The 13,258-nt window shown below is 37.3% G+C and overlaps 1 protein-coding gene across 3 annotated transcripts in view; it reads left to right on the top strand.

Annotated features, from left to right (window-relative positions):
* LDAH (lipid droplet associated hydrolase) overlaps positions 1-13,258 on the top strand; it is a 147,725-nt gene that overhangs the window by 15,696 nt on the left and 118,771 nt on the right. For all 3 annotated transcript variants that reach the window (XM_033176390.1, XM_033176392.1, XM_033176391.1), the window contains one exon: positions 3,545-3,700. In XM_033176390.1, the coding sequence (XP_033032281.1) occupies positions 3,547-3,700 (154 nt within the window). In that variant the 5' untranslated portion in view covers positions 3,545-3,546. The remainder of the gene's footprint in view (positions 1-3,544; positions 3,701-13,258) is intronic.

Genomic DNA, 13,258 nt, shown 5'->3' with positions numbered 1-13,258 from the left:
CTTCTCAGTCAGTGCTCTAATTTAATACAGTGTTTACTGCTAAATCTAATGCTGTTTCTAACACATTATAAAGGTCAGAACTTATATAAATATACTGTAGTTTGTGGTAGTTTTGGAGATTGGGCTACAGTGGTATTTATTAGTGAAGTAAAAGGTCAGTCCATAAGAAAAGATGAAGTGATACTTTATTTGGTCCATATATTTTTAATGGACAGTGGTCTCCACTTTCTAAGTGAGGATTTTTCATTTTTCTAAGTATTCTCAAGAGAATCAGTTTTGGACTTTTGGTTTAACATAGAGGTTAGAATAAATATGTTTATTTCTTCCTAAATTCACTAAATTGACAGAATAAACAATAAAGGAATAAAGAGAATGGAAAAGGCAATACAGCATCAGGCTAGAGAAGTGAAATTTTAGAAATGTTAGAAAAGAAATGCATAAATTATAACCAACTTAGAGCAGTTTTGATGGAACTTAATATTTGATCATTTTATTGAGTTACAATTTATTTAATTATTCCTTAATATTGAGTCATATATATAATTTTTTTAGTGTCTGTTAATGAGTTATCATAATTAACCATTCATCTATCAATTACCATTTAGTTTTTTCAGCTTTTCACTGTTAAAATTAGCATTCCATGTATCAGTCTTAAAATATTTTAGGTTTTTTTCAGAATGGAATGACTGAATGAAAGTTTATACCTTTTATGAGTATTGATCCATGCTGCCAGATTGCTTTGCAAAGCCATTTTTACTGTTACCATCAGTGTGTGGAATTTCCCATTTCACTACTTCCTAGCCAGCATTGCATTTGCCTTAGGACGTTCAATCTGGGAAGGGACACATAGCCCTTGCATCAATTGCTTGTCTGTGGTGCTGTAGGAAAGTGTGGCATGACATGACATGACAAATTTTACCAAGTGGAGCTTAGCTGTGTGCCTTTACCACTGCCACCTTATAATAAAGACAGATGCTGTGAGTTTAAAGGAAGAGGTGATTTCCCTTATTTACCTGGCGTGCTCAAGGAAGGCTTCATGTAACAAGTAGAATTTGAGCTGTGTATGATGAGGGAAAGATTTATAAAGAAAAATTTGCACAGACACATGAGAGGTATATCAGTCTGGATCAAACCAGAAGACAGAAGCCACATAGTAACTAAAATTGTTAGTTTAACTTAAAGAATTATTAGGGTATGATAGGAGAAAAACTATGAAGTCACTCTATAAAGAGAACTCCAAAAGGTACCCTAGGGCCGAGGAAAAGTACCCAATGAAGGACAGAATTGAAATGAGGTTCAGACCTCATTGAAAGTGTGGCTATAGCCCATTGGATGGTAGAGAAATTTGCTGGGTTGTCTGAGCCAAAGCTGGTGCACACAGTGTCAGCAGGTGAGTTAAGACTGGTAGGAGAGCATGCAGAGGGAATCAGGGCAGTGCAGCAGGGCCACAGTAACAACCCTTGGGGTGCAAGTGAGTTGAGGTTGGCTAGTGAGTAGAAGGAGTTGGAGCACCACTTTAGATACCACTGGAATTGTAAGTTGGAGAGGCCTCCCTGTGTAGCAATCTAGAGCACTGCTGTGTACAGCTTGGGGCAAGGCAATATACCAAGCTGCTGTGTGGAACAAAGGTCAGGTGGCTGACTGGCCAAGCCGGTGCATGTGGGCTGAGGAGAGGGGATGGGGAGTAGCCACCTGGTCTGGGGCTCCTGGATATGGTGCTGCTGCTGCCTGAGTAGAGAGCTGGAGAAAGCAAGCACACAGCAGCTAGCCAGATGCTGGAGAAAGCTTTCCCCTGTAGGCACCTAGTACTAGAGCAGTGTTGTTTTTCAGCCTTGGCATTATTGGCCTTCAGGGCTGGATAATTATTTGTTGTGGGGAGCTGTCCTGTGTATTGTAGGATATTTAGCAGTATCCTTGGCCTCTATTCACTGTATCCCAGTAGTTCCCCAAGTTGTGACAATGGAAAATAGCTCCAAATATTGCCATATGTCCTCTGAGGGCAAATTGTCTCTAGTTGTGAACCACTGCAATAGAGAAATCTCACAGCAGTGGAACAGTGGAGGGGTAAAATATAAGCTCTCCAGAAACCTGCTGAGAAAACTTCTTCCTTCTGCAAAGCCTCTCCAGTGCACTCTATTGACAAAGCTTAGCATCATGTCAACTGGCAAAGGAAAAATATTTTAAAGGCCCAGATCCACTTTTCCAGATAAGACAATGAACAATGAATTTGGAGTAGAGAGGCAATAAACTGAAAACTGTACAAAGTGCAGTTGTAGAATTAAATATGGTTGGAGAATTAAATATGAGCAAAGTTGTAGAAGCAGAAAAGCATAGGGGCACTAGGGAAATTCAAGGACGAGAATTTCCTAAAGTACAAGGTTGATGTAAAGTGGTAAGAGGAGAATAAGCTAGAAAGGCCCTTTGAATCTTAACTCTGGAGTACTTTGAGTGAGTGGAGGAGAGGGGAAGAGAAAGACAAAGACCAATGAAGGTTTGAGATTTGGTGCTGTCAATAGATGAGGAAGGCAGAGGCAGAGGTGGAGGAGTGATAGAAATAATTGAGGCCTATATTTTTGCACATAACAGATTACTCAGGAAATGGTTCATGATAGTATATCCTGGTTTTTTTTTTCCACCTATCCATTTCATAATTTAATGTAGTGCTTTAATACATAAAATATGCTTATTGGGGCCGGATGTGATGGCTCATGCCTGTAATCCCAGCACTTTGGGAGGCCGAGGCGGGTGGATTACCTGAGATCAGGAATTCGAGACTGGCCTGGCCAACCTGGCAAAACCCCATCTCTACTAAAAATACAAAAATTAGCCAGGCGTGGTGGTGCATGCCTGTAGTCCCAGCTACCCAGGAGGCTGAGACAGGAGAATTGCTTGAACCTGGGAGGCAGAGTTTGCAGTGAGCCAAGATCATGCCACTGAACTCCAGCCTGGGCGACACAGGGAGACTCTATCTCAAAAAAAAAAAAAAAAAAAAAAAAAAAAAAATATATATATATATACACACACACACACACACACACACGGATATGTATATATACATACACACACACACAGCCACACACACACAGAATTTGGGACAAGAGAAGAGTAATACAAGGAAATAAGAGACTATAGGGAGTTCATTGTCCCTCTTACTCTTCTATGGGGAGAATGCAAGGGCAAGCCAGAACCTCTGCACTTTCTCACCAGGTGAAGGTAGGGGAATATGTCTCATGGTAATGCACAGAGCTGAAAGAGAATTCCAGCAGAGGGAAAGTGGGAGTTACAGTTTTGACTCAAACGCCTCTATAGCCTTTCCTTTTGCCAAGGATATGTCTCCTCCTTTCTAAATACTCTTGTGGTTTGTTTTGCTTGTCTTGCTATCTTATAATCCAGCATCACTGAATGGTCTTAAAGTTTCCCAGATGTCCTTGTGGCATTTCCTCTAGGTATATTGAAATTTGCCCTTTTTTATTCTTGAATTTTGTCCTTGGCTCAAGGCTTTACATTTTACTGACTCTTATACTACTTTTCTCCCCTTATTTAGAAATGGACTCAGAACTCAAGGAAGAAATTCCTGTGCATGAGGAATTCATTTTGTGTGGTGGAGTTGAAACCCAGGTTCTAAAATGTGGGCCCTGGACTGACCTCTTTAATGATCAAAGTGTCAAAAGGCCTAAGCTGCTTATTTTCATTATTCCTGGTGAGTATAAAAGTCTGGATGAGGAGACTTTTTGTAGATACTCCTAACTATGTCTGATTTTAAAGTATAGAGAATTTGGTAAATATAGAAAACCTTGGAGAAGGAATTAAAATCGCTAGACCCATTGTTAACAACCACCCTTAATATTTTAATGGCTGGACTTTGTGTTTTTCTTCTATGTATTTACATTATGTTGTCTGTTGTGTGTGTGTGTATTTGTGTGTGTATTTGTGTCACAGTTGGAAGTATATACTATATATGCAGTTTTGCAATGTGGTTTTTAAAGCATTTCTTAATATTTAAAATTTTATCAATATTTTTGCCAGTTTTCTAAACTTTTTCTGCCTCATTTCAACATGATTATATGTTTATTATAGAATATTTGGCTGGGTGCGGTGGCTCATGCCTGTAATCCCAGCACTTTAGGAGGCCAAGATGGGCAAATCACGAGGTCAGGAGAGACCATCCTGGCTAACGTGGTGAAACCCTGTCTCTACTAAAAAACAAAAAATTAGCTGGGCCTGGTGACACATGCCTGTAGTCCCAGCTACTTGGGAGGCTGAGGCAGGAGAATTGATTGAACCTGGGAGGCAGAGGTTGCAGTGAGCCGAGATCTCGCCACCATACTCCAGCCTGGGCAACAGAGTGAGACTCCATCTCAAAAAAATATTTAAAAACATAAAAATTTTTAAAAAGTAAAAATTAAAAATTAGAATATTTATTCTGATGTTTGGCAGCTGAGTCACTTGTAACTTTTGCTAGATCACTGTCAATAGAATGTTAGGGACAGATGCTTGAGCAATGGCAGGTATTCGAAATGCATTTTAAATTGTGAGTTTGAACATACATGTTTATTCTTATTCTGTGAATTGCCAGTTTGAAACCCTTGCCCATTTTTCAATTGTGTTTTCAATGTTTTCCTTATTGATTTTCAGTTGATTCTTACACAACTGTAAAATTGTGTTATATCTGTCATACGTGACAAGAATCTTTCCTGGTTTGTCTTTTGACATCATTTACAATGTTTATTTGGTTGTATATAAAGTATCATTGTTATGTGGCCAAAATGCTAAGTCTCTTCCTTTAAGATTTCAGGGTTTTATGAGTTTCTTAGAGAGGAACTTTCCTCTCTAAGAAGGAAAGTTGGCTTTCCTACTCCAAGATTATAAAACAATTCTGCCATGTCTTCTAGTGTTTTTACAGTTTCATTGTAATCTTGAAATTGATGCATCTAGATTTTAAGGGCAGGGACTGAGGAAGGGATCTAGTTTTCTTCTCCTTCTCCTTTGATGGCTTATTGCATGGTCCACAACCATTTATTATATAATCTGCCTTTCTCCTACTGGCTTGCAATGCTAACTGTATCGTAAAGTAGATTATACTGTGGCTGGGAGTCTCTTTCCATGTTTTTTGCTTCTTCATGTGTTCTTCATGTTTTTTAGTAGCTGCAGTTTTATGATACTTTTACATATTTTTTGGAACTTGTTCATTTTTATTCTTTTCCAGAATATTCTTTAGCTTCTTTTCTTTTGGCTGCAGAATATATTTTTTGGCTTCATTAGGAGGAAAAAAAAAAGCTTAAATGATCTTTAAAGTCAACTTTCCTAAAATTGATCTCATAAAGACAGAGAGTAGAATGATAGATACTAGAGACTGGGAAGGGTGCAGGGCTGGGAGGAGGGAGGAAGAGGTAGGTAAACAGGTACAAATATACAAGTTAGATGAAAGGTATAAATTCTATTGTTGGAACTTATTTATACCAACAGAATTGGCATAGTCAGGAGAGTAGACTGACTATAGTTAACAGTAGTGTATTGTATTGGTATAAAGTAGCTAGAAGAGAAGCCTTGGATTTTTCTTAACACGTAGAAATGATAAATACTCAAAGTGAATGTACTAAAACACCCAGACATGATTGTTACATGTTCTATACAGGTAACAAAATATCACATGTACCCCGTGAATATATAACATAAATATCAATATATTTAAAAAATAATAACCAAAAAAATCAGCTTTTCTAGTTCCAACAGATGTTCTCAGAGGCAACCACTTTTAACACTGGTATATTCCTGTGATATTTACTCCACATTCCTTTATGTTTTATTTATTTATTTATTTATTTATTTTTTGAGACAGAGTCTCACTCTTTTGCCCAGACTGGAGTGCAGTGGTACGATCTCAGCTCACTGCAACCCTCCACCTCCTGGGTTCAAGCGATTCTCCTCTATCAGCTTCATGAGTAGCTGGGATTACAGGTGCCTGCCACCGTGCCTGGCTAATTTTTATAGTTTTAGTAGAGACAGGGCTTCACCATGTTGGCCAGCCATGTCTCGAACTCCTGGCCTCAAGTGATCTGTCTACCCCAGCCTCCCAAAGTGCTGGGATTATAGGCGTGAGCCACCGTGCCTGGCCTTTACTCATTTCTAAATGAAATACTTGTATTTCTTCTTCTTGAGTTGTTTTTTGTTTTGTTTTGAGATGGAGTCTCTCTCTTTTAGGTTGGAGTGCAGTGGTGTGATCTCAGCTCACTGCAACCTCCGCCTCCTGGGTTCAAGCAATTCCCCTGAGTTTTTAATATTAGATATTGTCTGTTGTCTTCTTCCATGAAAGAAAAAGGTTAGCTTTCTTATACTTTCCCTTCTCCATACACAGTCATATACCCCTCCTTCTCTATCTTCCTAGTATGGGAACATTGCAGTTTTTTTGTTAGGTCAATATTCAGTGTTTTTATTATTATGACTATGTATTATATTATGTATATTATATTGTATTGTATTATATTATACATAGCTAAGCCTATAGGGAATTATGCATGCTTTTCCTTTCTTATATATTTTTGTTTGTTTTCCCTGGGTTAATGATGTTCTGTTTTTTTTGCTTAGTTTTTTGTGCTTTAATCACTCATTTATCCTAGAACTATTCTCTAGAAGTGAAAAAAAATTCCTTTCAATGCATTTGAGTAATCAGTCAGTTTTCAAAATGCTCTGTCCTTTGGCTCCTGTCTGGACTGATTGCTCCCCAGGCCTGCTGTACAGTTGCCATCCTGGGGACTTCTGTCATTTTCTCCCGGCTTGGATCCCCCATTTCTCAAATCCCACATTTTTATCTTTCTTAGTTTATTCTCTTGTTTTTGGTAGAGCGTGCATCTTCTAGTAGCTTCCTTAGAAGAGGTACAAGAGAAGTAACACAGCATGCTGGATAGTGTCTTAGACTCTAGGTTGGAAATAATTTTTCTATAGGAGGAAAATGGAGGGCGTTAAATAGAGGGCATTAATCATTGTTTTCCAACACTCAGAGCTGCTTATAAGAAGTATTGGTATCATTTCTGATTTTCGCCTTTTGTATGTAAAGCTTCTCTACCCACATTTTGGAGACCTTTTCTTTGTTCTGAGATTCTGAAATTTATCAGTGAAGCACATTGGTGTGAGTGTTTTTTCATACAATGTACTTGGGTTTTGGTGGGCCCTTTTAAGCCAGAAACTCATATCATTCTAATAGCTCTTTGTTTTTCTTTTCTTTTTTGTAGTCTCATGTTTAATGGATGCAATATCATTTTCTTTTCTTTTTTTTTATTGCATTTGTAAGAATTTTCACTGTGTTCCTTTTTTTTGTTTGCATTAGTCTTTAGTTTTCCTCAAATGCCTGGCAATCTTTGACTATCCGTTCATGTTTAAGAGGAAGATAAAAAACAAAATGGAAGCTTTGCACTCAGAGCTGGGGCTTATCCAAAGGTGTGTCTAGGGTAATTAGCCATCCTAGCTTGCTTAGGACCAAGAGGTTTTCTAGGACATAAGACTTTCAGTACTAAAACCATGACAGTCTCAGGCAAAACAGAGGGGTTGGTCACCCTAGGTGGGCCTCATTCTAAGGTGATTGAGTAAGGACCCAGCATTTCATTGAGGGATTTCCAACTTTGAGTGTCTGAAAGCTCTTTCTTTTATTGTTCAGTTTTCCTGGGGAGGAGTCTTTCAGGCTCCTGTTTGAGGAATGGAAACCTGTCTGTTAATGTTCAGAAAGGAACAGGGGAAAGGAGGTGTTGGGAGTTTCGGTGTTTGATTATGCCTAGTCCAACCTCTTCTCAGTATGGTACTTCCATTCTCAGCTGGACTAAGATTCCTGATCCAGAATTTCTCTTTGTTTTAACCACTTCTGGGAATAAACTATTCTTCTGCCAGGATGTAACAGTCTTTCTGAAAGTCAGTCCAGCAGCATCTATTAGATAAAAATACACGTACTTTTCCAGTAGTGAAGGAGAGTTTGAAATTATAGGCATGGCAAGTGCTGGTTTGATGGAGCAGAGATTGGAATAGCATATAGCATAGGATAGAGAAAATAAGGAGAAACATTATCTTCAACTCGACAGGGGATATCCTTCTAAGGTTAGAAAGAAGGAGGTGAAATTGGTTACTAAAATGAAGAAGTGTAAAGGCATATCAGAGGGAAATGAAGTCTCCTGCTTCCTGACCGCTGTTTTTTCTGTTGACAGTTAAGATCATGTTTTGAATGCTAATCATTTCTAGCTCATGAAAAGATCTAGGCCTGTTGTTCTAAAAGATCTAGGCCTGTTGTTCTTCTAGGATCAGAAGTATTGCTTGAGAACTTTAAAAATGCAGTTCCTGGGCCTTATCCCTGACCAGAAAGTCTGGGGGTTGGGCAATCAGTGTTTTAACAAGCCCTCCAGGGGACTGTGATATGCATACCTGATCCAGGGTGGAGTCATGGGAATGAGTTGCTTAAGTTTAATCTAGGTGAAGTTCTTTGGATTTGATCATAATAATGATGATGGGACAAAGTTTTTGACTCAGTCAGTCTAACTGGATTTTGAAATGTCCTGACGTGACATGACAAGTGAAACTGTCATTTAAGGGTCAAGGCTTTCAGGCAATGTGTGAGTGACTAAAAAGTTGATAGATGGAAATGGATGGCTTGAGTCTTAAAGGAAAAGAGGTTGTTCTAATAGTGAGGTGAAATAGTAAGTGAGACAGACAACCCACCCACTTCCCCACCTGGGGATAGTATTTATTCACTCACTCTTTTATCCCAGATGCTAGGAATGCTGTGTTGAATTAAGTCTTTGCTCTGATTGAGTTATATGTGGTGTTAGAGAAGAGTGACTGAGGTCTCTGCTGAAGAGGATTGGAAGGAAGACAGCCCATTACAGGGGAGAGCCAGATTTCAGATAGGTCAGGAGATAAAGGGAGCATTCAGTGAAGACACTGAGGATGGAGGGAAGCATAAAACATTTGTAGTTTGACAATCTCATTGTTTACAGTGCTTTGACATTTTCAGATCACATTTCATTTCCTAGTGTTCTTTTATGTTTGCCCTGCTCATTAGTTTGTGGGATTTAGAATTGTATTTTCTTTTTTGGCAGGTTTTTGGGGAGCTAATCTATTTACACTGTGGGAATAATCAGGATAACAGTATTTCAAGGATTGTGAAGCCATTATCACACCATGTTATGTCCATCTATGATAGATTGACATAACATTTCATTTTAAATCACATTGCTTTTGCAGCTAGCAAAATTAATTCTTCACTTCTAAGTTAGTAATGATAATGGTGAGTGAGTGATCAGAGTGAAGAACTTTTAATTTAGTTTCATTTTTTCCAGTGAATTTTAGATCTTGGATTTCTGTAAAGTAACATTGTCCTTGGACTTTCTTTAAGTAGTGAAATGAACAAAGGGAATCAAATTGAGAACTCACCATAGAGTACATTGAATCATAATTCTTAGGAGGTCATGTGGAGATAAAAGAATCATGTGAAGTATCGAGTGCTGTGAGTACAGTGGTTGGAGATCCAGCAGATAAGGCTCCATGAATGAGTCCAATAGGTCTGTCTACATGGCAATCTATTATATAGATACTGTGCCATATTAACTTGATATGTGGCAGTTTTCGTTCCCTTCCCTACAAAATTAACTGGAAGGCATAAGTCTATACTTGCAGTGTTGTATAGTTGGAGTTTATTAGCAGTCAGGGCCTAGAGATGATCCCTACAACTTCTGTTATACATTGCATGGATATTTGACTGATTTGACTGTTACGAGCATGTTCAAGTGTGTGTTTATAACACATTTTGATGTAAACTTTTGATTAAATATTTTACTTGCATGTCTGCATTGGAATGTTTTCCAACATCCTTACACTTGGATCTCCCGTGTACCCCTCCGTGTGTGTCTTGTTTAGTTGCATAAACATGGACCTTTTAATTTTCTTTGTGGTTTTTTAACAAGGAGGTTTAAGTGGTGAAGTATGAAGTACTGTATGCAATGGTATTTAAGCATTTTGCATTGCATTTTCCACTTCTGTGTCTGTTATGAGTTAGACCTTTATGTTACTTGCTATGCATTCAGTTTGAAAGGATTTATTGTATGTAAGTGCCATGTGCCCAATCTAGTGCTGCTTGGTGCCACTGGATACAGGGAACTATAGCAAATGATGGCTACTTTTAAAGAAGTTAAACTTACAAGTTTGGTACATTATACATGCTACAATATTAAGTATATTTCTGACAGGATAAAACTTCCGTTTTTTCTCCATCTGTTGAGGATCATATGATTTTTCTTTTATGGTTGGTTAATGTGGTGGATAATGTTAATTTTTGAATGTTAAACCAATCCAGCCTTCCTGTGATAAATCCCACTTGGTCATGATGTATTATGCTTTCAACATTTTGATGGACTCAGTTTGCTAAAATTTTGTTTAGAATTTTTCCATCTTTGTTCACAAGGGATAGTGGTCTGTATTTTTCTTTTTTGTTTTTCTTTTTGCAGTGTCTTTATATGGTTTTGGTATGAGGGTGATGCCGGCCTCATAGAATGAGTTAGAATATATTTCTTTCTTGATATGGTTGGGCTGTGTCCCCACCCAAATCTCATCTTGAATTGTAACTCCCACAATTTCCATGTGTTGTGGGAGGGGCTCAGTGGGAGGTGATTGAATCACGGGGGTAGGTCCTTCTCCTGCTGTTCTTGTGATAGTGAATAAGTCTTATGAAATCTGATGGTTTTATAAAGAGGAGTTCCCCTGCACACACTCTTTCTTTTTGCCTGCTGCCATCCATGTAAGATGTGACTTGCTACTTACTCCTTGCCTTCCACCATGATTGGGAGGCGTCCTCAGCTATGTGGAACTGTGAGTCCATTAAACCTCTTTTGTGTGTGAATTGCCCAGTTTCGGGTATGTCTTTATCAGCAGCATGAAAACAGACTAATACATTTCTCTTCTATTTTCTGAAAGCGTTTGTATAGATTGGGCCTTTTTCTTCCTTAAATGTTTGATAGAATTCACCAGTGAAGCTGTGTGGGCCTGGATTTCCTTTGTGAGAAGATTTTTAACTTAAATTCCAATTAATCTAATCAATTTAGGGCTACTTAGGTTATCTGTTTCTCTTGAGTAAACTTTGATAGTTTCTGTCTTTCTAGAAGTTTGTCTATTTTATCTAAGTTGCTAAATGTATTGCTATGAAAATTTTCGTATTTTTCCTAATTACTCTTTTACGATAGAAAAATTTTTTTAAATTTAAATCTAATTATGCCTTAACCCTGCTCAATCTCTTTTAATGTTACTTAGATTAAAAGCCAAATTACTTATCATGGCCCAAAAGGTATCACATGGTTGTATTTTTCTTCCTCTTCAACCTGATCTCATATAAGATTTGATATCTCTCATTATGCTTTAGCCACACTGATAGATCAGATGCAAAGGGAAGAACCAAGGATTATGGACTGTCTCCCATTTCTTCAAGAGCTAAGATCTTTATTTCTTGAGGACCTTCTCCCTCCTTAGTATTTATTCTCTTCCCTCAAATTTTCACAAGGCTTATTTCTTGCCATTTGGGGGTCTTGGGTAAATGTCACCTCCTCAGACCTTTTTTTCACTCTATTCTCTTCCCTTCTCTATCATGTGACCCTATTTATTCCTTTTATAGGAGTTCTCACACTCTTTAATTATCTCATCTATTTAGTTATGTGCTGTATATTCTCCCATTAGTACATAAATTCCAAAAAGGCCCTCATCTGTCTTTTGCCTGACATAGTGACTTTCATGCAGTAAGTGCTCAATAAATAATTGAGGGCTAAAAGAAGCTGTAATTCTGAATAGAATGAATGAACATAAGTAATTGGCATCATCATTTACTTGATGATGATAAAACTGTGGATCAGAAAGCTTAAGAACTCAGACTTAAACCCAGAGATAGGGAGAAAACTTTGTTTTATTCATTTATTTATTCTTCCTCATTAAAAAAAAATACGTTAAGTTGTGGGATACATGTGCAGAATGTGCAGGTTTGTTACATAGGTATACATGTGCCATGGTGGTTTGCTGCACCAATCAACCCATCATCTAGGTTTTAATGCCCTCATGCATTAAGTATCCATTGTCTAGTACTCACTGTTTTTTTTATATCCTGTCATTGTAACTTACATCTAAATCATGGGGTTATCTTTGATGTCTCCTTAATGTTACACCAGTTTTTAATTGTTATAATAGCTGTAGTACTAATAGCTGCCATTTATGCAGCCCCTACCATGTACCAAGTTTTGTTCTAGTGGCTATCTATTCATTATTTCTAATGAAAAATGCTAACTACTATATAGAGATATTCTAAGACTGACTAAAACAAGGAATGCAGAAGATCCTACACCAGATTACTGATGTTTTTAAAAAATTCAGTATTGTGATTTTCTTTTGTATATACTTCCAGTCATCAAATATTTATTTATAACTTGCCATATATGTGATATTGGCTAGGTTATTTAACCTCACTGTACTCAGTTTCCTCATCCATAAAATGGAAGTAATGATAGTGCTACCTCATATGATAATTAAACAATACATGTAAAGCACCTAAACACTGCCTGGCATGTAGTAAATTATAGCACCTAAAAATATTAGCTATTATTATTTTCTAGCCATATGAAGAAATCTATGAGCAACATAAAACATGTGAATATGAGGTATAACACATTCCTAGAAGGTTATACTCAGTAATATAAAAATATACAATTTTTATAAATTAATATATTAATGAGATGAAATATTAGTCACAATCCCAAAGAGATTTTTAAAAATTGAAACTACTGAAAATAACCTAAAGTTTATGAGACCAGCTCAGAAAATTTAGAAAAAGAAAAATAAAGGGAAGGAATTTGCCCTACCGATTAACATATCAAAAAAAAAAAATGTAATTAAGACAGTATGGCCTGGCAGAGGAGAAAAGGAAAAATAAACTGAATTATTTGGTATAGGAATTAGCAAGTGAATGTAAAAAGGTAGTATTGGGTCAGAAGATATTTCAAATCAGTGCAGAAAGAATGGATTATATAATAAAAGGTCTTGGAACAATTGGCCAGTCACTTGGAAAAAAGTTGGATTGCTACTTAGTATTTTATACTAAAAAATATTCTAAACTTACGGAAGACTTAAATGCATAAAACATGAAACAGTGCCACCCACAACTTCCATAGATGTTACAGCCCCTGTGCTGGTATGCCCTTCCTCCCTTCTTTCTTCCTTAGCTATGCAGTGGCCAATAAACTGACCAAAG

This window comes from Trachypithecus francoisi, unplaced genomic scaffold (genome assembly GCF_009764315.1).
Source record: "Trachypithecus francoisi isolate TF-2019V2 unplaced genomic scaffold, Tfra_2.0 Lachesis_group17, whole genome shotgun sequence".
In the NCBI taxonomy this organism is placed as follows: domain Eukaryota; kingdom Metazoa; phylum Chordata; class Mammalia; order Primates; family Cercopithecidae; genus Trachypithecus; species Trachypithecus francoisi.
This window is presented reverse-complemented; position numbering and strand designations above follow the sequence as displayed.